The 24221-nt window shown below is 41.8% G+C and overlaps 1 protein-coding gene across 2 annotated transcripts in view; it reads left to right on the top strand.

Moving 5' to 3' along the window:
* Positions 1-5516: 5516 nt before the first annotated feature.
* ntrk3b (neurotrophic tyrosine kinase, receptor, type 3b) overlaps positions 5517-24221 on the top strand; it is a 167829-nt gene continuing 149124 nt past the window's right edge. For both annotated transcript variants that reach the window (XM_041935829.1, XM_041935819.1), the window contains exon 1: positions 5517-5758. In XM_041935829.1, the coding sequence (XP_041791763.1) occupies positions 5517-5758 (242 nt within the window). The remainder of the gene's footprint in view (positions 5759-24221) is intronic.

The following is a 24221-nucleotide window of genomic DNA, read 5'->3' as shown; positions in this document are numbered from 1 at the left end:
CTTCTCTGTCAATGGATTATTCGGGTATCTTAAGCCATTCTTCGTGTTTCATCCAGACTTTAATTACTGGTCTGCCACATACAAAAAGTCTCCAAATGGTTCCGAATACTGCAGCACGACTAAAATTTGACCATAGAGCACCAATTATAGTTTCACTTCACTGGCCTCCTTTCCATGCCAAATTAGACTTGAAGGTGCTACTGATGACTTATAAAATTGTAAATGGTCTTCATATCTGTCTGATCTCATCACCCCGTGCTCTCTGCTCTCAGAATACAGGGCTCCCGTTAGTCCCCAGAGTTAGAAAGAAGTCGGCACGCTGCAGGGCCTTTTCCTGTCATGCCCTTTTCCTCTGGAATCACCTCCCTGTTGATTTGAGGTAGCCTGGTCTCTGCTGGGGCCTAAAAAAGCAGCTTTTTGCCCTAACTTTCAATTTATTGCTGTTACAGCTGGTCGGTTTCAGTCTCAATGAATCCATTAACTTTACGACTTATGGTCCATATTTGTCCTGCCGATAATAACTCAGCAAACAAACATTCAGATAACCACTGAATCTCTCTAACCTTCTGTTGTTTTTGTTTCCGTTTCAAGCTGTGCTCTCTCTATTCTTCTCTCTCCATCTCTCTCTCTAGTTTACTCCTCGCCTCTCTTTTCACTCAGGGTCCTCTCTGCTGGACCATCAGCCGTCCTGGGACCTCTCTCATCCTCCTGCAGGAGATTCAGCCTCTCTTCTTCTCCCTTGTCTGCATGTTGTCATGTCTCTCTCTCCCTCTGTTTGTTTGTCTGTCTTCCCTATGTGTGTGAATGCAACGCTGCCTCTTCGGTGTTTGTGTGGCCTGTCCTCCTTCCAGGCCTCCACGGCGGAGAGGAGGTTTTGTGGCTCATATCCGACCCATCTGGTGATGCCCGAAGCTACTCAATGTCCATCTCGATCCATATTTTCAATTATGCTTTACAATGCACACATTTTTGTATTTTTTTCGTCAAGATTTGTGTATATTGGGATTTCTTTGCTGATCTATACTATACACGACATCTATTGTGTGTCCGTCTGTCCTGGGAGATAAATCCGTCCTCTGCTCTGGTTCTCTGATGCCCTTCTTCGCTCTTGTGGTGCTCTGTCCACTGTACAACAGAAGAGAGCAAACCATTGCAATTACCTGCGAGGCAATTACATGTGTTACTGAGAAAGGAAATCAGTGAAGAGCCAAGGAAGGAAAAGTTTAATGACAAAACCACAACAACAGCAATAAAATTATCTGTATAACATTTGGAAAGGCATCAGTCCAGTAGTTGTCAAGCCAGCCGAGAGCTTGGATAAACTCCTTTTTGAGTTTGTAGTTTATTTTGCTGACAGACGGGTCGAGCCACAGAGTTTCAGGGCTTGAGTTTTAGAAATTCCACAGAACAGCTCAGGAAAGTAAGCTGTCCATCCTCTGTTGAAATACCACTCAATATGACAACGTAGTTTCAGCAGTGGAGGAGCTGTTGTGGTTTATATTGCTGTATTGCTGGTGGTGAAGAAGAATCCTATGAGACCGCTGTTAGTGTCACACGAGAAACTAAACCAAGGAGGTTTTGTGCCTAAACTTAACCAAACTGTGTCACAACATTAGCCACGTGTTAGTAAGGCTTTGTGGCAGGAAGACTTTGTGCGTCAACAATATGTTCTGTGTGCGCTGGGCGTGTTATATTGCTGAGGATGACTGAAGTTGGCGGTAAGGCTGTTGCATCTCCTACAGAGGCTGAAGAGCACCTTGTGCATCTGTATGAGCTACAGAGGGGCGTGACAAAGCATCGGAATGAGAACGGGCTGGATCAGCATATGATGTAAAACTCCTTCCAGCAACCACTCTCATCTCTTATCTTATCAGTGAACCGTCAACTCATTTCCACGATCTTGTTCAGAGATATCAAACCTTTAAGGTGAGCAAGGTTCCAAGTAAGGAACATCTGCCAAACCTCTGTGAATTCATTGAGGCTCTCAGTTCTTTGAAGGAACAGTTTGACATTTTGTACAACATCCTTATTCTCTTTCTTGCCGAGAGTTGAGGAGATCGATACCGTTCTCACATTTATCGATTCAATATGAAGCTGGAGCCAGCAGCCGCTTAGCTTAGCTTAGCTTAGCACAAAGACTGGAAACAGGGGTTAACAGCAAGAAGAAAGGTAAAAAAAATCCGCTCAGCAGCATGCCTAAAGCTCCCAAAAGAGCACATTATGTCTTGCAATCCATACATAAAGCAAAGTGATTGCCTTTTTGCCTTTGAAAAACCCTAATACAATTGACCCAGGAGTAATCGTGCATTTCATGGCCCCCTTGCCAGCAAAGTGTGTCTCTGCCAGATGCCTGGCAAAGGTCACATATTGGTAGTTACAATGAAAAGTTGATTAAATGTATTCAAAATGACACGATTGTCATACTTTCCTTCCTGATCTGAATCCTAGAGTCAATGATATGATGCTAAGAGACAAACGTACGTATAAAGCTACAGAGGAACGCATTAGTTTGTATAATTTGTTGCAAAACTGTTGCCAACTATGCAAAAAGTCACTCTCAAAGTCACAGTTTTGCATTTCCTTTTCCCTCAGATTTTTACTGCTATAAAATGCATGTATCATATTTTAGGTATGTGAACATGAGTTCTTTCTTTCTTTCTACAGAGGCAGTTTGCTGGGAAAGCCAACAATTAGAAGCACAATGTTCTGCTAAACCTGAGCCTGGTTTGTTGCTGTGGTTCTGTAACACAGACTTGCCTATCGCTCCTTTCACTGGCGTAGAAGAGATCTGAGAGTGTGTCGTCTTTTAAGTTGCTCAGTTTGGAGAGATGGCAGAACACTTCCTCCATTTAATTAGTCCTCAACAACTCCATACTCTGCTCATGTAGCCCTTCATCTTCAGCTAGACCCTTTGAAGGCTGTACAGTTGTACTGGCTGTTCCTGATTGATTCTAGCAGACCAGCTAAGCTGGTAGAGAACTGAAGGAAGGTGGATGTCATGCAAACAATCCAGATAAGATAAGGCTTTGATTGACTGAGCGGGAAGAAGTCAGATGGAGGCTTCAGATGGTTTGGCTCCAGGTTGGCCCAGAGAGAGCTGGACTAATGGGTGACTGCCACAGTGATGGTGGCCTGTTTGAAATGGGAAGTGAAGATAACCTGGGTGATTTTGAAATCTGATGATGGCTCAGATAAATTAAATGGAACTGGAGATGGAAAGCTGTCATGTGCTCGACAAGGTCTTTAGTGAGTTTTTCAAACTTCGTTAATGGAAATATTTCAAAGGCAAGGACAAAGTTCTGGATATGATCAAGGGAGTGGGTGGCATCTGAGGAACCTATGACATTTTGAAAGAGCTCTGGATGACACTTGAAAAGACCATTCTCAAAGGGCTTTCATATCTGTTTAGTTTTTTAAAAAAGAAACTTCATCTCAGTTTAGGTCAGAAGGACTATGACAGGTGGTTCTTCCAGCAGTCCATCTGCCCAAAAACTCTTTCAGAACCGAAAAGACAGGTATTTCAAACAGAATTTTCAAGATTACACAAGACTATTTCAATTAAATGCTTGTTAAATAAATAATGGCATATATGCAATGCAATAAATGCACTGCAAATTCAAATGAAATAAAATGTAATAAATATGTGAACAATTTACTGCTGCAAAGGGATTAAAAATAAATGAAAAATAGCTCTTGATGAAATGGTAAAATTTGAATAACTATGCAATAGTGCTGCGATAAATTCATCAAAATGAGTGTACTTTTCAAATAATAAATACATGAGAAATGCATTCTCATTTGACTTTGAATTTATTTAATTTAATCATTTATTTATTTTACTGTTATTTATATCTTTTTGTCACATTTTCTCTTCAATATGATATTAACCAAAACAATGGAAGGGTGACAATTGAGACTACATTGTTCTCTGGCATATAGGATAAGCTGTCCTACCTGTACAGGGCACAACAATGGACATAGCTATTAATGGGACATGGACTAAATTATCTAAAAAATCCAAACTGATTCGGTATATCCTAGCAACTGCATGCTCCAGTAGAAAGCCATCTAATCTTGCTTTTCAAGTGTTTCGTATTTTATTGGCTTTCAGATTTTATTAGCTTTATTGCTATTAGAATTTGAATGAACTTGCTTTGGGAAATTGCACAAAGACTCAGTTTCAGTTTCAATATTTTTTCCCCATTCACCTTTACATAACTGCTCGGCCTGGCTCTCTCAGGTTGTATGGGGATCACGCGTGAAGCCTTCCTCAAGTCCAGCCATGCATTTTTAATTGGACTGAGAGCTGGACTCGGCCGCTCCGCTGTTGATCGGAGTGTTTCTTTGCCTTCATGACACAGACTCACTTTAATCCTGGACCTTCTAGATACAGGTATGTTTAAGCCAATTAAAACCCCTGGACAACACATGTGGTCTCACTTTCACTAATTATGTGACTTCTAAAACCAAATGGCTGCACCAGTGATTATCAAGGTTTGTACTTCGGCCAGGTGCTGAACACTTACAGTATGCAGGCCTGTATTTGTAACTCATAAAACGTACACTTGTGTTGTAAATGAATTTAGATGACATTGCTGACATGTGTTTCACTCTGACATTAATGGTCTTTCTCTGTTGATCGGTTTCAAAAATGTCCCATTAAATCTATTTTGATTCAATGTTGTAAAGTAATAAAAAATAAAAACTTACAAGGGGATACATACTGTTTGTAGCCTCTTACTGTCGTAACTTTACAGAAGAAGCCTTCTAATAAATTCAACCTTCATTTATCCTTTTGTATTTGCTCTGTACTGACCTAGAGACGTTTTATTGACTTTGTTTTAGATTTTTTTTGCATTTTTAATAGTAAAATATATGATTGGATTAGTAGTTTGTTTTTAAGAGTGTGGTTATTCTGGCCGTTATTTACTGGATTAATAATCATTCTTTATTGATATTGCTAGCCTTTCTATATTGATCTTAAAATGCACTCATGTTGCTGTGTATCAGCAGTGCTCAAACGGAGAGTCTCGTTGCAATCACTGTTGATTCCCTGCAGTTTCTGCAGGTGTCAGTATGACTAGCCGGTAGGAGGGACTTGATGCTTCAACTTCTCATTTTGTGTCTCTCTGCTCTCCAGCCAGTCGTCCTGGTCCTGCTCCGAGAGAGACGACGGCATCAGCGGCACGGCATTCCGGGGTAACACCATGCATCTGAGGCTGAAGAGACGACCGGAGCCTCACATTATTTCGCTTTCTTATTTTTGATTTCCGGTTTTCTGTTCCGTCTGTTCTTTCTGTTCTGTTTTTTCCTCCTCCTTTTCGCCCAATTTCTGACGCGCAAGGACACTACAGCATCCATCCACGGCTGAAACGCTCACATAGAGCATCCTCTGTACAGACGCGCCACCATCCTCCTCCTCCCTTCCTCCTCCTCTCCTCTTCTCCTCTCTCCTGTTCTGTTCGAACCCAGCAGAGGACATCGGGACCTCTTCTGCCCCCCCTTTGCTCGGAGACATGGATCTATGGTTTCACTCGATCCGGATTTGCTGGTGGAGGGTTTTGTTCCTGATGAGTGTTTTCCAGGACTATCTGAGCTCCATGCTGGACTGCCCGCTGACCTGCAGCTGCTCTCAAACAGAGATCTATTGCAATAAGTCCGACAACGGCAGGTTTTTCCCTTTACTCGCCCTGCAAGACACTGGGAGCAATGGGAGCAGCGTTGACATAGCAGAGTTATTCAAAAACATCAGCTCTATGTAAGTAGACGCGGATTATTCCATGCGCTGTTTTGTTTTTTTGGATATTTTGAATCATTAATTGATCACATCCTCAGAAAGGCGTCTGCGCTTGCAGGGTGTCTGTTGCTTTCCTCGCACTCATCTGATTTATTGCCACATTCATTCTTATTTCGAGACTTTTTGCACTTCTGTGAGTCTGTTAAGTGGCCTTTTATGATCAAACCGTGTCTGCTAATCGGTCTTGTACGGAGGAGAAATGCGCTTATTCCGCCTCCTGTCTGCACACTGAGGCAAATCCTTCGCAACCTTGTCCAACGTTGCAACAAACTACTTGATCATGACGCCTAACTGTGGGCTTTTTTTCGGTGTGTGTCCCCATAAAGTTGCTCCTCCGCAGCGGCTCCGCAGGCCTGCGCGGCCAGATGACAGGAGGATGTTGCGGAGAAGCTCTCATCACCCTCTCGCTCGGTGCCCGTCCTCATGTCGAGCAACTGCTCCGACAGATTGTGCTAAATGAAACAGAAATAAATGGTGCACTTAGGTCGGGCAGTTACATTTCAGCCTGCCTCCTCTGAGACCGATGCGACCCGACAAACTTTATTATGTCCAGATTGGGGGGGGTCAAAGCGTCACTTGTGCCTCCCCCTGTCAAAAAAAAAAAAAAAAAAAAAAAAATAGATGGACGGGTATGTGCTTTTTGATGGTTGGGACTGAGAGGATTCGTGATCTTAAAACAGAGGAGCTGTGATGACGGCAGTCTCTGCAACCCCCCACCCCCCTCTCTACACACCCCCTCCCCAGAAGTACATTTTCATTCTGCATCCTCCATCCCCTCCCTTCCCCCCTCCCTCCCTCTCTCTCTCTCTGGCATCGATCCTTCCTGCCAACATCAAAGCTTTCTTTCTTGAAAAGTAAAAAAAAAAAAAAAGAAAAAGAAAAAAAAGGAGGGGGGGTGTTGGTTGGGGGCTCGGGCCTTAAAATAAGACCTCTGGTGTCGATGAGGCTGATTTGCATATAAAGTAAACATCTCCCGTTAACGCACTGGAACTCCCCCCGCACGGCTTCCTCCGCGCAGTCTTACGCCACAAAGGACTTTTCCTCCCATCAGTTTGGGTATCCGGTTTACCCTTTATCCGTCTGAGGGAGACAACAACTTATTTTGTGACACGGTTCATCGCTCTCTTGTGCCACTAGAGGGTACCCTGGTACCCTCTTTACACCGGGAATCGAGTGCTCTTTACCACACTGGAGTCGTTAACGTGACTGTTTCATCAGGAAGAGATTTTAGTCAAATGAGACACAGAATAAAGCTCAGTGACATTAAAAGCAAAGGATTCATAGAGGTGACGGGTCAGAGGTCACAGCACACTGTAAGGTGACCCCAGAGTGACCGTCGCATGCAGATTTGCAGAAGTCTTTGTCGACCCCGCTCCAGTCATACATCCCTTATCCACTGAGATCGGCGGTAGAAGCCGCCTCTTTGGTTTTCATTGCAGAAATACCGGAAATTCAGCTTGTAATAAGCGCAAAGTCGCGCACTGATTGCCTTTTTGCCTTTGAGAAACCCTAATACAATTGCCCCTGGAGTAATTGTGCATTTCATGGCCCCTTGCCAGCAGGCAGCTTGTTTTCTTGCTGCTCAGCATGGACAGCAACCTCCACCCAACACCACCAGCAGCTCAATGACAGCTTATTGGAGACAATACCTCTCAATGTCACGTCATCCGGTTTATGCATTCAAAACACATACAGATGATTCACTATTTGCACATTTTGTGTAAAATCTCATCATAAAATATGCATACTCTATTCTATAAAGTAATTATGTAATTTAAAAGCATAGTACACAATTCATTATTTGACATCAAACAACAGCACATGATCACTTAAAAATGATAATAATTATATATTGCACTAACTGAGACATAGAAATGAACACATCTAATAAATAATAGTAGTTAATTGCTCAGTGCTTATTTATTATATGGCCAGAAAACATGCTCTTTAAATTTAATGATCAGATTTCATAGTAATGTAGAGCAGTCGGTGAGGGAGGCCACAAACAGTACAAATTGTCCTCGGTCCTCTCTCTTTGTAAGGTGTTAGATGCATGAATTTAGCTAACAAGAAGTCTATTTCACTCATCACAAGGGAAACATGGAGAAATGGGTGCAATTTATGGAGATGGAAAGCTGGAGCGAGGGCTCCGAGCAGGAACTGCGGTACGATTGGCCAGCCAAAGAAAACTGCCAAGTCCAGATAATAGTTTTCCAGTTCTCTCACATTAGAGATTCATCACAAGAGGCATCACTGTTTGAAGTGGATAAGATAAGGCCTTGCTGTGATACTCAAAGAAAAAACGGTTTTCTGAGAGCAGCTCAAGCATTTGACAGGTTTGTGTGAGTGCAGCCCTCACTGCAGGTGTGTGTTTGTTTGCAGAATCCAATCAGCGTTTCCACCTCGGTTCATGACGCTCACGACGGCCTCTTTTTGTTTTGTTTTTTGAGATCGTGGTTTGTATGGAGAGGCTAAAGTGTCGGACCAATCAGTGCAGTTATCACTGTAGCATCAATTGCTAAATGTCTCCAATGTGTATTTTAGAAATCAATCCTCATCACTGCTGCTGCTAAGTGCATCCTTCCATTCATCTCTTATGATTGTATATGTATTCATCAACGTCCTTGCATGCAGTGTCACTGCTGAGACTGTTGCAAAGCACTGAACTACAAAATCCATTTGTGAGAGATAGTGAAGTGGAAAAGGTACATTTTTGATGGTGGAATTGTAATAATAGACAATCTATAATAGAAAAATGGTCATATAATGTAATATCTGCACAATAACCCTACATGCACTCATCCTGAAAGATTAAATTTTCTTATTTAGTGTGCACAACAAAAAAAAAGAGAAAAAAATCCTGGACACTGAAATGTGAGATTTAATCAAAACCAAGGCTGAATTTGGATTTGACAGATAATTACAAGTTTCCATGTCCGTAGATTATGCACATTTTCTCTGAAGTAACATTGCTCAATTTTCTGTTCCACTTACCTCCAAATCAGGCAAAAAATGGGGTTAAGAACAAGTTTATTTTTGAAGTCCCACAATTCCCCAAGAAAGTTGCTCTACATTTATAATGGCATTATAGCACTGCATGGTGTTCACTATAGTATAAAGCAGATCGTCATCTTTTAAAACATCCTGAGTCTATGAATATTTAAATACTTTTTGTTTGAAAACTTTAATACTAGACACAAGATGTTTCCTGCTGGTCTGAAAAGTCCATTCTCAGTTAAAGCGCGCTTGGAGACTTCAACTTTCAACCAGCACAGTTATGAAAGTTGCATATTGGACCACAATTGGCTGTCTAGTTGTGATGTCACAAAAGCATGCTTGTAAGTGCACATCCTTCAGCAGATTAGCTTGAAAACAACCTTTTAGTGTCAAACTCTGCACATCCATCAATCTGCACAGTGAAGCTCAAACATCGCAGTGACGCAACACGAAGCAAATTAGAGTTTTGAGTGGAAGGAGACTTTAAATAATTTAGTTATAGCACTCAATGACGTCTCCAAAATCTGTGTTTCTCAACACACTTTACAAATGATTTCATCCTGCAATCAGTCCACCTATCCATCTATCCATCCATCCAGCCAACCATCCATCCTCCTGCCATCCATCCACCCAACCAACCATCCTGCCATCCATCCATCCATCCATCCATCCATCCAGCCAGCCAGCCAGCCAGCCAGCCAGCCGGCAAAGGACATCCAAATCCCTTTACCCTTTGATGCCATTCAGATGTCTTACGTCATATGGTATTTGATTTTACTGGAACAGTCATTAGGAGATAGTGCTCTCTATAAATGTGAATGTTTAAATCAGAAGTCCTCTTTTTGCCTTTGAAATGAGAATTCTCTTCCAAAAGTTTCATGGTTTTGGCTTCTTTCATGTCAAATTCTTTATTCAGTCAAAAATATTTATGGAGACTTGTAAAATTGCCATCTGTTTATCTGCAAACAAACTGAGCTGAGCTCCACACTCTGAAGTGGTTCACTGTTTATCTCTTTTGCCAAATACGGCTTGAAGTTTATTGTTCAATATCTTTAAAATCTTGATGATCCAGTCTATAAAAGTCTGTTTTTCTATCCTTTGAAATGCATCATAATGTCACGTTTATCATGATTAGTCTTTTGCTTAGTGAAGGCGTCACATTCAAATGATAGAAGACACTTTGGAATGAAGCTGAAACAGACTCAGGTTTTATTTACGTTGCACTGAACCAAAGGCAATCTTTCCAGGATAAAGGACTAGTCTCCTGTGACTGACCCTGTTCTCTGACCTTTGTCTGGAAAAACGCAATTTCAGTCGTAATATACCATAAATAGGATCATGGGATAGAGTGTGATCCAAAGGGATGTGAAAAAGAGCAAAAAATGAAAAATAAATAACAAAAATCAAAGCTGTCACATCCATCCCTCCACTGCTTTACTGACTGTGTATTTCACCAGCCATCACATTCAACGCCAGTTACTCTGCTTCCTTATAAAGTTCTCTCTCTTTTCTTTTTCAAATTTTAAAACAGCTCAGCTCCGCTTGAAACTATCGATCTTTGGAAACCTTCAACTGCACATTTTATACTGTATGAAACCTGCCAGCTAGCTGGTGCTGCCAAAGAAATCTGTTCCACACAGGAATGTTTCCAAGGTCCGCTTATAGGTGACTTGTGTGGGCTGCAAGTGTCCCTGGTTCAGACACCAAGAATTACAGCATTACATAAATCCGGCATTTTCCCTACCTCTTAAAACTCCTGTGCAGCCCACATAAGTGTGTGAATGTGGCCAGTAGCAACTTCAGGTCCAGATATCGGCTCTGTAATTCTTGTGAATAGTTCTGAATGGGAATTGATAAGTTAACTTTTATAACATTTCAGTGAAATTGTTGTCAGAAGTGGACTATTTCCTGTTCAACTGAGAGTCGTTGCTAAAGTGCTGGAGTACTAGTTGACTGCAAAATGAAAAAGATCTTTTGCACATTTACTGGGTGCATTTCAATAAAGTTGGGGGACTCTGTGAGACAATTAAAAAAAAGGTTGAAACTGAAACAGCACAGGTTGATCTCCTGAATTTTATTCTTTAGTACCGGTCAAACTCCAAAAATCCTGAAAGCTACAGTTCCCATAATGCAACTCCATATTGTCTTTCATTAGATCTTTCTTTCATTGAATGCCCATATCTTTCAAGCCCCACACCTTCGCTTTGTAACACAGGCTTTCAAGCTCCATGACGTCATCAGGGTTAATGTCCTAAGTCTTCAGTGACAGAAGACATCGTCCCAAACTGTCTCTGCCTCAGCCTTCACAGGCTGATTAGTACTAAACTGATCATAATGTGTAAAATCAGTGGACGGCACCTTTAATAGATGTAGAAATGCGTGCTCAAATAGGAAGCAAAGGATTGGACTAATTAATGGAAAATACATTAATCTGATCGTGGGAAAATAAATGTGCTGTAAAAGATGTTTAGTTCTCAGCCTTGAGGCCCTGTTTAAAGGAGCATTCATTACATCCTTGTTTAAACTGGTCTGTGGAATAAAGGTGCTGGGTTTAAAAGAGATGCCCATGACTGGACTAAATGTGGTACGGCATACCTCCTCAAAATAAAATATAAGAGAAGATCCCAAACAAATTTTTGGACATTTTTTAATGTGATCTGGTTTACTGGGTTATAACACACTTGTAGAGCAGACTGTATGAATTTCGGACATTCTTAATATGATTTGATGAATATTATTTGGGAAAACAACTGACAACTTCCAGGGTTCTCAGGCTCAGTCAGCTGGAACGCAGTCAAAGGATTTTGTTCCGCCCCGCAATCTGGGATGTCAGATGGATGTACAGAGTGGTGTGCCCCCTCCATCCACAAGCACTCACACAGTTTCAGTCTGAAACACTCCTACCATCCCCTCCTCACCGCTCCTATATTTTTTTGTCTCCCCACCACCTCCCCCACGTCCTTTATCCGTTGCATTGTCTTTGTTCTCTCCTCCACCACGTGAAGTTTTGATGTCTGGGTTTGCGATGCCCAGCTCACCTGTGTCTGTCATCTTGATTTATTTGTCTTTGTCACTTTGATATTTCTGTCGTATCTATTTTATTTCATTTATTTTCATGTAAACTTTTTTACTCTTTAGAGGTGAGGTGTTTTAATCAGCCTGCTGGGATTTCTTTGTGTGATCTGCAGTCTTCAGTATTTGAAGGCACAAATAAATCATACCTAAAGCTCTGGTAGCCTCTGTTACCTGCTCAAGAAGAACGTAGCTCAGAGCTTTACACCTATCTGACATGAGCCTTGCAGATTTCCTTTATATCCAAGCAGATGTAAAGCAAATATCAAGCGCTGCTACACTCTTACTCCTTATTTGAGAGCAAATTGTTTAGAAACCGGTTAATTCAATCACTGGGCTGGATAACGTTTGATTACTCTTAAACATGTTTATCTCAAACCTCCTGTTTTTATCACTGAACAAAAAGTCAAACTTAAATGTCAAATGGTAAATGTCTGAACACGAGCAGTCATACACAGAGTTCACTTAAACAAGCAACATGTCCTCATATCTAAACGACTGAACAGGTCGATTGCCAAAGATTTCTGAAACCACATGTATGACCGTTGGAGAGTGCATGCAAGAGGCATACTGGCCCTTTGTTGTCACACGCTTGACATTGTGAAAGGTTGCTTAAGTTTAGGCGACTGGGTAATGCATGTAAATATGGACCATAATAACCTACTTGCAAGGACGACCTGTGCCACCGTTTTTCTGGCGTGGACGGGCTCAGAATACATGATTAGACGGTGTGTTTGTTAAAAATGTCTTCAGCAGGTGCAGGACCTGCAAATGCAAGACATTTTTTGAAGTCTGCCATTGTAGTTTCATAAGAGAGCAATTTAAATTCAGTCACTAATTACTGGCCTTTCTCAGGCTGTAAAATGATTTTGAACTGAAGCAATTTTATTGCTCTTGGGGTTCAGGTGATCTCGACAACCTTCGGAACCCTCGCTGCATTTCCATTCCCATGCTGTGTTGTTGTCATCATCACGAATATCGTTTAACCAGCCAGGACGGAGTTGCTAACACACGTCCTGCCCGTTGGTACCTACCATACAGACCCCCTGCTGCCTCTGCATTGCGAGGCTCACCTCAGGCAGTACACGACGGGCTCCTCTGTTATGAGCGTATCATCAAGTTTGCATGAGCCTGTCTTTGTGGAAAGTAGGTCACGGCTGCCATCTGAGAATTAGGAGGAGAGAGCAGCAGTTTCGTTAAGATCCTCTGCATGCAGAAATTCTGTGAGAAGTCCGGGGCCATGTGACTGACCCAGCTTCTCCCACGCCCCCACCACCTCAACTCCTGCATCTGCAGGCAGCCTTCTCGCCTTAAAAGATGCATACTAATGAAGCGCCGTCCCCCCTTTAACAATCAAAAGATGCATTGAGGATCGAGGGGTGAAAAATACTGAGGGCTCTGCTGTTTCAGCCAGGATTAGAAAAACCCTTTAAAGCCTTGCGGCCGTATTCCACGGGCTTTCTGTTGACATTTAGTTGAGCTTCTGCTTTTATACAGCAGATTATGAGTCAGTGTCGCTACTGTGGGCAACAGTTTATCATGTCAAAGTAGGGACATTGAAGGGAGCAGAAAAAATCATGTATCTACCTATTTAAACTACAATTTGTTCCATGGTAGCATGAAAAAACATGAAATGTACTCGACTGGAATGTTTCCCTTGTGCAGATTCCCTCAATTTACATCTATTTACATGCATTGCCTCTTGCTGGATTTTCCTTATTGTAATGTGTGTTGTGATCACACACTAGTTAGCAACAATTATCAAGTGCCTGCTGCTGTTCTACAGGTGATATCCGCTGGTGACCACAAGGCAGACAGTTTTGTGGGTTTTTTTTGTGTGTAATCAGGTAGAATGAGCTGTACTGAAGCTTTATTACAGTTAATCATGTTTAAACATGGTGTCTGTTGGCTTAGTGAAGCCATACTGAAGACAGAATTATGGCTAATTCCTTCCTCTGCATCCTCCTTCTTCATTGTGTGAGGCGTTCATGTGACGATGTCGGCTTGGAAACTTTCTTTTCTCGATATCTTCCTCCCTCCTCTCCACATGTCACTCTCACAGAGACGCCATTCATTTCCCTCCAAGATAACCTCCTCCCAGGTGAGGATGTATGTCTGACCCCTGCAGTGTCCATCACTGTGTGCCGCCTCCCACCAGACACACCACCTTTTTCTCCTTTGTCTGCTAATAAAGCTCTGGCGTATTATTCATGTGGGATCTTGTGTGTTTCAGAAAACATCAATCATCACGTATTATCAAGTAGGAGGAGTCACCCCACTGTCCTCCGTGTCAGCCATGACTGGCACAGCCGAGTGAATAATGCAGCTCTCTCAGTTCTCGCTCAGCTCCGGCCATATTCTCCGACATGGTGTGCATGTTGATGGATGCTTACTCTCTTTCGTCGAACACTTATCTTTAAACTAAATCCAGAACTCTGATTCAGAAATGAATAGTTAATCTTTGTGTGTATTCCATTCATCTGCCCTCCTGTGCAGCCTGCATCAAAACCTCACTTCAGCATGTCTCAGTGTGACCACAGATGGCTTCTGTTCAGGGCCACTCGGGGCTGGAGCTAATCCCAGCCTTGCACAACACTATTCTTTTTATTATTCTCATTAATTTGATCATTTTTAAGGTACAGGCCTTTTGTTAGCTCTGCACTAGAAAAACACTTTCTTTCAGCCCTGAAAAGCAGTCGCTTCTTGTTTTTGCCGCGTCTTTGTTCCGACAAGGCAAAGCAGTGCATTACCCGCAGTGGGCTACCCTCTCCTGCCCTCATCCATCCATCAATTCTCCATCTGTACAAATGAGTGAGATCTGCAATATGTACGCTGATGTTTGGGCGGTAAACACTCACAATCAATTAATGGCTCTGCACTCCTGGCTGTTTAGCTTTGGCCGCCAACACCATCAACGGCGCGGGCAGGAAAAACAATCGCAGCAAAAATGCACCTTCATATTTCCCAGAAAGCAGAAAGATATATATATTGGCCCTGAGCACCATAGCAGCCTCTATTTATTGATTACCTCAGATGCTCTGATATCTGTATTTGCTCTGTTCTGTGGACTATTGGCGCGTACCGCAATACATCAAAATGTTATGGACCTGGCAGGCCGTTCAGCTGTACTCACCGATCATTCTCAGCGAGCAGAGGACTCTCGGTGGCTGTAGAGAGCATGAGGAGGGGTTTTTTAAGACCCCGACAGAGCTTTGTGTGGAGGCAAATGAGAACACATTAAAAGTAAATGGTCCACTGGGACTCAACTCTCCCTCCTACTGGCTCCCCTGTTGGTGCAATGACCTTGCTACTCCAGTCAGAATATCACAGACGCTCTCCATCTTCCTTCATAGGCTAAAAATCTCGTCTTTATGAGAAGCACCTGACATCACCCTCTCTTCCTGCTGAATCATATCCTCCTCTCTCATACCTCCCTCCTCTAATATGCTCTCCCCTTGAAGTTAAAAACCCACAGCCTTTCTCTCTCAAATTCCATTCCCAGAAACTTGGCTCTACATTAGTCCAGTTCCCAAAACTTTTTGGGATGGCCCTCCTTCACGCACGATGAGATAAGTACATTTGGGTGTTTTGTCTCAAGATTTCTCCCGTCTCAATGGATATCAATGCTGTTTTTTTTCCCTCGGCGTGCCACAGGTAACCCCCCTCTGCATGAAAAACTGTAAGCAAAGTAGCTTTCAGTCTGATTTGAGTTCCATTGGTTGACTCAGGTCCAGGCCTCTCATGCTGTGTTGAGAGCTGACATGTATCAGCATTTCTGCGGGCTGTATTCATAGTGACAAATCTTTTTATTCGTTGCTTGGACAGCCGTCATCTCTGACCGCTGTGTGCCTGGAAAACTTGTGTACAGGGAAACACGTTGTGTGAGGATGACAACCACGAGCTGTTCCTTTAGAGCTGGAGCATTACGGCATAATTGACGGGGGTTTTAACACAATGAGACTGATGTTTTTGCTGTTCTTTCCCTTTTTGATATTTTTGTAAATGTGACATGAAAATGTAGCTAATGTAGAAGCTGCCTGTCACTAACAATGAAAAGTAAAAAGAGTGTCAGGGCTGTTCTGAAATGTGCACTTTGTTATTTTCCGTTTTTAACATTTGGGTTAGTAATCTGGGAATCACAGTTATTCAGCTGCATATCAAGCATATAAAGTGAGATGGGAGACCGAGCAGTGCATTGTTGATGAAGCTGGATGGAAACATTGTAACTGCTGCTCTGACTTGGATGTGCACAAATAACCTTCTAGAGGTCACCAATGTGTTGCTGCCTGAACTTTCATCATATGTTTTTGGCCTTCATTTGCTCTCTTTTAAAATTATTTTTCATATTGATGATCATTTGAAAATCCTTCTATTTGACAATGCAAAAGCAAATTTTGACCTTATACAGCTGTAATCGGGACACAGGAGATTTCAGCAAATTTCATCATCCCATATTTCACGCACTTCATGAAACACAGAGGTATGTGTGTAATTTATTAATAACAAGAGGTCCCCACATTATATGAGTCAATGTCAACAGGGTCAACAGGGCTAAACAACAACAACAACCGTGAGCGCATACATAATTAGCAGGAGTGGTGCCTTCGGTAGTCAAACTGATTTGGTGCTTTGGCTAAATTGACCTCCGTGTGGAAAACTGGCATTTCTCCTTTGACAAGACTTTGATGAAGAAACTGGCTGGCCCATCAGTCAGGATAAGTGACTTGTGGCGGCAGCTGTCTGCATTTGACACTGTGAACTGCAGAGGCCTCTGATTTCCAGAGGAAGCCATCACCTGTCAAGCGTCACTAATGTGTTTATTGTTACTGGAAAGATCAACTTGTTCCCCTCTGGTTAGAGGGGAGGAGGAGGGAGAGGAGGCAGCGGGAGGAGGTTCAATTTTGTTCAGATTTCTGTGCTGCTGAAGTACATTGTTTTAGTGCTTTAAAATGATTTTTCCTGGGCAGATTAAACATTTAAAAGGCTCCTTAATCCTGTAGGAGCTAGATACCCAGATTGAAAGACATACAAAATGACTGCAGTGTCATTTGTAGTTGTTTTGTGTCTCTTTGTAGTCTTTGTGTCCATCTTCATGACCATTTTGCGTCTCTTTGTAGTTGCTTTGCATCTCTTGGCTGTGATCTAGTGTGTCTCTGTGGTCATTTAGCATCTCTTTGTGGTTGTTTGTGTCTCTTTTTTGTGCTTTTGTGTCTGTGGTCATTTGAATGACTTTCCAACAACTGAAGATTAACAGTCACTTCAGACAGACAGAGGCTCTGGACTAGGGCCCCCTGACCCCAGCTAGGCCTATGCAGAGGCAATAGGGCCAACTGACAAGGCTCTCTGTTTGAGGTAGACTGATGAGACGTGTCCTCAGGTTACCCTGTCTGGCTGGGTGGATTAGGAGTCGTTCAAGGAGCCTGATTTTGATTAAATGCTTCTAAGTTTGTACTGTATGTGTGTAAGACAGACAGAGAGAGAGTATGAGTGTGTGTGTGTGTGTGTGTGTGTGTGTGTGTGTGTAAGTGCATGTCCGTATGTTTGTAAGGCAGAGAGCGAGAATAAGGGAATGTGTGTGTGTGCGTCTGTGCATATGTGTGTGTGTGGGTGTGTATCTGTGTGTGTGCGTCTGTGCATGTGCGTGCGTGTGTGTGTGTGCGTGCGTGTGTGTGTGTGTGTGTCTGTTTGTGTGTGAGTGCGTGTCCACATGTGTGTAAGACAGAGAGCGAGATAGAGAGAGAGAGTGCGTGTGTGTGTGCTTCTATGCGTGCGTGTTTGTGTCTCTCTGTGTGTGTGCGCGTCTGTGCGTCTGTGTGTGTACGTGCGTCGTGCGTGTGTGTGTGTGTGCGTGCGTGTGCATGTGTGCATGCGTGTGTGTGTGTGTGTGTGCATGCGTCGTACGTGTGTGTATGTGTGTGTGCATGTCTGAGAGAAGCAGTTAATTAAATGGAAGCAAGGAGAAAAATAGCAAACAAATCAAATATTCATCAACCTTGAGCTCTATCTCTCCCCAGTTGCTTCTTTCCTACTGGAGGTAATTGGTTGACACTGTAGGCTTGTGTGAGGACTGTGGTATGTGAGGACTGCTGTAGATGTTATTGGATTTCACACTGCAGTCAGAAAACAAGAAGATAAATTTGGGAGGAATTTAACAAGAACCTTCTAAGACTTCCCTTTCTGCCTCGTGTTTCACTAAATCAGAGAAAATTGATGTTTATTGATTCTCCCAGAGAGTTGGAATTGTAGAGGTGTAGCTTTTTAGTCCATGTGTCTTGTGTAGTAATGAAATGATTCTTCTGCCAAACATTGACAGTGTCAACTGCATCTTTTCTGTGGTCCACATTTTTGATTTATTATTAGAACTCCACCAGTGCAGCATCTCAGACTAAAACTGAAGTGCTCTGGATTATTAGCACATCTGAACTAAATGGAGCCTGACCTGTGAGGTTTGTAATGTGCGATCAGGTTGAAAGCATTTTAGTTCAAATTAAGAAGGAAAAATGCTGATTATTATGATTATTTTAGTCAATTTGAGAAGCACAGATATGTTTCATGTAATGAAAGAACATATGTTTTAACCCACGTGGACCACCAGTTAACAGAATAGCTCAGCACTTTGGGAAATGTACGTAACTGCTTCTTGCCAAGAGTTCACGCACAAACTTTTCTCCCCAGCAGAGGAGAGTGATCGTTGATGAGCTTGGCGACCGCCTGAATTCAAGCCAAAAAGTCTGCAATTCCTAGTTCGCCTGTTGTACAGAATCGGATTCTCTACATCCATAACTCATCACTAAACTTGTCTTTTGACGCACTTGGGTTTATTTCTGTTGACCGACTGTTGGATTGTGTCTCAAGCCTTTTGATCTTTCTTTTTTTTTTTTTTTTTGTATCTTTGGTATCCTGAAGAGGAGTTTTTTCTTGAGATTAGGACGCATTCATTGGTAGTTGAACTGTGGCTTTGTGCTTAGCACGCCTGCCTCTTTGGCAGAGGTCTGAGAGCATTTTCCAGTTAAGAATCTTGTTGCCATGATGGATTTTCTATGATTTTTTTTTCTTTGAAAGGCCAAGCTAGCTTTTCCCCCTGCTTCCAGTCTATATACTAAGCTAAGCTAATCAACCTCTGGCTCTAGCTCCATCCAACCTCTCATCTAACCCTGTAAGAGCGCGAATAAGCACATTTCCCAAAAAGTCAAACTCTTCTTTAAAAACAAATTGACTTACTACCACTTAAAATAATGTTTGCTACTTAAAATAAGATAATACTCTCACCTGTATTCGGCCTGGCAAATGAAGTCTGGATGCACCTCCAATCTTAATCATCTCTCTTTGAGGTGAAATTTTAAACAAGTTAAACCTTTGAACACAATCAGTCTTTGATCCTTTCTTTTTTTTCTTTTTTTTTTTGAGGATGTGATGGTGCTGCTTTGTCTCTGTGCCTCTCTTTCTACTCTTCGGTGTGTTTTACTCCCTAAAAACAGGACACCTTCACTCACTGTCAACCCCGTTAACCAGTGTCTGTGTTCTCACAAAAATAGCATTCTGTTCTTTTGACACCTGGCTAAATATCACCGTGGCTGAATCTAATTCCAGCTGTGAGCCTCGTTCCTTTGCTGCAGGTGTAAATTCCTCCTGTCAGAGTCCTTCGTCAACATGGAAATGCTAATTTATCGGGAGCTCTAATTAGCACGAGCGCTCAGGTGGAGAAGTGTCACACACATGATGCAGCTTAACCTTTCGCTTTGATTTCCCTCTAGACTGATTTCTGGTATTCACAGGAAAACAGCTCTGTTTGCACCTGCGGTTCTGAAGCTACGTCGTATCGCCGTGTATCATTTTGAATGTTTGTGTTTTTCATATCCTTCAGGTTAATATACCTCCACATGTTTATGCTGGGATCCTAATTATTGTGTAATTGAAGCTTTCCTGTGCTTGTTTCTTTCTTTCGGTCCTTCCGCTCCACGACTAATTGAACTGATGTACATATCTTCTGTAAAAGAGACCCTCTCTTCTATCTTCACCAGAATCCATCTTCTTCCACTCTGTCCTCTTCTAGTCACCTTAATTTGATTTTGAGATAAATGATAACAAAAGTAAGCTGTCAGAAGCAATTGTAGGGTTTTAAAATTAAGTTAACAGTTAAGTTAACAGTGTTTCAAAATGACTGAAGATCACTTGGATGAAACCTCTGATGTCTGTGTGTACTCATTTTTATCCATCATCTGAAAAAAGCTATGCACAGAAACCTTGTACACTGAGTTTAATGTGTTTTGAGAATGATAATATATAAAACAAATTGAACAGGTGGAACGTAAGGGTGTGGAGGATGAGTTTTCCACTGGTCACAATCAACATTTGATTTGTCATGCAAAGATGTTAAAAACGTTGTTACTGGGCACAAATACAGAATCATCCAATATCCACGTTTTCATCTGCTGCTATGGTTGTGGCAACTTGGAGCTCATACATTTACATTGCTCATATTATTATGCACATCATTCAGTTATTTCCTAAAGGTGGCCATAGTTTATGAACAACACTTATACACAACTTATCATTGTCACTTTAAATGCAAAAATGCAATGTAAAATGCACCAACATGTTGGAGCCTTCCAGACTCAGAGCTCGTCTACAGGTCAACCATCTCACGGGAAAATCTGCAGCTACACCAGACGACCGGTCTGCACCTGCAGTAGATGCAAAATTTGTCATTGGTGCACCTGAAATACATATGAATATTCAGATTCAAACCAATTTTAAACATTTCAGCCAATTATTGCAGTGCCTTGCACCCAGTCAGCACTGTAATCATCAGTGTATAATAAATGAATGTTGAGGTGTTGCATTACAGCAGGTTTAAAAGAAAATTCTGGGTAGTTATGTAAACTAGCATTAAAAATTATTACTGTTGTATTTGAGATGTGTTCTAGGAAATAAACCACTCTGCCTCTGCTCACCTCATGAGTCTCAGGCTAAGAATGTAATCAAAATGCTTAAATTGACATTTAATAATGGCTGTAAGTTTACTGCTCCATCGCAGCGTTCTGGCTCCAAGTGTGTGCTAATGTCAGTTTTCTCTCACAAAGTGAGGGGAAAAAAATACTTATGATATTTTAATGAATCAATTATACTCCTCATGGATGGAAAGAGCTGCTAGAAAGGCACTGAATATCAACATTTGATAGAAAAATGAAACAAGTCATCAGAAATTCAATGGGATGTCTTATTTTAATGCTTAGCAATGAAGTGACTAAGTCAGGGTCATGTTTGTATTTCACAGTTTACACAGTACTTCGTGCTGAGGAAATTTAAAAAATGCAATAATAAAAAGCGCTATTTTCTGGATCCCAAACGTAACAAACAGCCGTCATAAAAAGGGCAAATGTCAGAGCATCCAGAGAGCAATGGGTCATAAACCAAAATGGACGATAAAGAGGTAAAGTAGAGAAGATAGAAAAGATCAAGATGATAGAGACAGACTTCTTTCAGACAGCAATGCTGCGATGGAGTGCAGTGGAGTGTGTCTCAGCACAAACCCAGTAATTACAGGTTTTTTTCTCAGCTGATGGAACTGTCTGGATAAGGAAGATGGGAGACTTCTCATAGCTTTTTAGCCCCTAAATGTCCAGACCGTACATCAAAATGGGATTTGTGCATCCAAAAATAGTGGTTAAGATTGCTGAACTGCAAATGATACTGGAAAACGTATTTTTATACTTTAACCTTTTAATTGTGCAGTAAAGCTTTTATCAACAGATGATGACAGTGGCTTGTTTGTTGGAGTTTTCGACTTTGTGTGCATTTCAGACATTAGACTTACAGCCCTGATTCCAAAAAAAAAAAAAAAAAAAAAAAAAAAAATCAAATGCAAACGAACTATGTTTAACACTATGTGTAACATCATTTATACAGTCATGTGTTGACAGAGTGGTGATACTCGCTCCATCCTCGCTCACAGCAAGCATTCCAACCTGTTTACCTGTGGAACGATCCAAACAGGTGTTTTTGGAGCAGTCCACAACTTTCCCAGTCTTTAGTTGCTCCTGTTTGAAACATGTTGCTGCATCAAATTCAGAATAAGCAAATATTTACAAAAATGAATGAAGTTGATGAGGTCAAACATGAAATATATTGTCTTTGTACTGTTTTCAAGTGAGCATCAAAAAGGATTAACAAAATGTCGCCTTCTGGTTTATTTTTTACACAGCATCCCAACTTCTTTGGAATCAGGGTTATAATTGAGATGATGGCCTTTTGTTTGTCAGGGCGTGAGTGAAAACCATTCAGTGGACCTAACCTGCTTCACTAAGCCGACCTGGGGATAACCTGCTGATACAAAAAATAACTAAAGGAAAAAAAAAAGAAAGAAAAAAGGAGCAGTTTTGCAAACTCTAAATGTTACATATTGTTTAAATAGCTGATAGCTGATCTGCTACACTACATACTGATTAAATGCGGAAGCAGTGATGGAGATTAACATCAGGAGTGTTAAAGATAGGCACATTTAACCCAGGTAATTCCTCTGTTTCATAATTGTGATAATAGTCTTGCCTTTGTCACGTAATCTCATAAAAGAGATTCTTATCAGATGCTATTAAAGCTAATTGTACTATTTATACCCGCACAATTAGGTACATCCTTGAGACTCACTTTCAGGACTGTGAACCGATCTGAACTTTAAATGGGGAACGTGGACACGAGCAGAATGCACAGATTATGAGAGCACTATAATATGCTGAATACTGAGCTGGGTAGTTACAAGATGCAACATTTTCAGTCGTGTCACTTTCGCCGAATGTTTACTCGGAAGCAATTGACACGGTCTTGTATTCATGAATAAATTCCTTTTGCACAGACAGAAATCAGAGGTGGGCCTTTCCGAGTGCCTTTAACTGATAATCGAGATGTGAAGTAATTACAGAACAGAATTAGCGATCGATGAGGAGCACAAAGGATCCGTCAAGTGGTACTTTGTGAAAAGATCACAAAGTACCTTAAAGGTTATCTCAGCATGTCGGCGGGCGTCTGGAGCACGCAGGGACATCTCTCCCCGGCGCTCAATCCAAACCGTCACTCATATTTCAATCCAATTCAAAATTTCAAACTTCTCCCCTTCACAATGACACCCAGCCTTTTGAGATTGACTTTAGAAAGAGGATGAACTCTGAGCTCGGCTAGTCAAATCAATCTAGCCAAGCTGGAGGAACGGTGTGGTTCATTACTGGGAGGGCTGAGGAGCTCTCCGATCAGCTCTCTAATATCGCTGTGATCCTCTTCTCTTTTCTTACCTAATTGAATTCTCCAGGAGAGATGCCCCTCAGCTGCAGATTTATCATATCCTGAAATTGGAGGAGACTAGCTGCATGAAGGACGTGCGCAGAACATTTAATCCACTCCTCATGCTGTAAGCCGAGCGCCGTGGTCTGTGCCAGGACTTGACTTATCCCACTGTGGACTAGTGGCCTTCAGGGAGGTGTCTTTATTCAGTGCTGCCCGAGACGAACAGGAGCGGCACAGGAGGTGCAAGCATCCCATCTCAAATATGCTGCCTGTCATGTACAGTATGACTACCGTTTGCAACAGATGGCATCATAATCCATAATCAAAGTCCTTTAAATGCAGCTCACTGCACAATATGTCTCTACTCCAAATCTTTCTTTCTCTCCACCTCTAACTTTCTCTCTCCTTGATAGACATTTAGCGTCTCCTTTCCTTTCCTTTCCATTCCTTTCCTTTCCTTTCCTTTCCTTTCCTTTCCTTTCCTTTCCTTTCTACAGTGCAGTGATGAATGGCATTGACATCAAAGAATAGCTAACAAGGGGGATTGTTTTTCAAAGCCACTTTATCAGGAAGGTGGTCAAATGCAGAACGTGGTGTCTTGTTAACACAAAGGCTGAGTGTGGCTATGTAGCTGAATCACAAAGGCGAGCCCGTTGTGCAGGACAGTTGGACTCGGTGGAAATCTGCAGGGGGTAATATAAATGGTTGAGGATCACGTTACAATGGCAGATACAATGGCTAACGGCATAAGGAACTGTCTCTCGTTATTCTGGTATTGGCATTCAAATCCTGTCCTGTCCCATGTCCTTGCCTCTCCGGGTCCGTCCTGTCCTGTCCTGTTTTTTGTTTGTTTGTTTGTTTATTTTACCTTTCCTATCATATTGTATCCTGTTTCCTATCCTATAACATTTCCTTTCTTATTCAGTTCTTATTCTGTTCTGTCCCTTATTATAATCTATTGTTTCCAAGCCTATATCTTCTATCCTATCCTATTTTAGGACAGGATCCCATCCTATTGCCTTTTCTGTCCTATCTTATCTCCCGTCCTGTCCCAAATTGTATATCCCATCCTTGTGGG

The sequence above is a fragment of the Chelmon rostratus genome, chromosome 1 (genome assembly GCF_017976325.1).
Source record: "Chelmon rostratus isolate fCheRos1 chromosome 1, fCheRos1.pri, whole genome shotgun sequence".
Classification (NCBI taxonomy): domain Eukaryota; kingdom Metazoa; phylum Chordata; class Actinopteri; order Chaetodontiformes; family Chaetodontidae; genus Chelmon; species Chelmon rostratus.
Note: the sequence above shows the minus strand (reverse complement) of the source record. Positions and strands in the feature narration are given on the sequence as shown.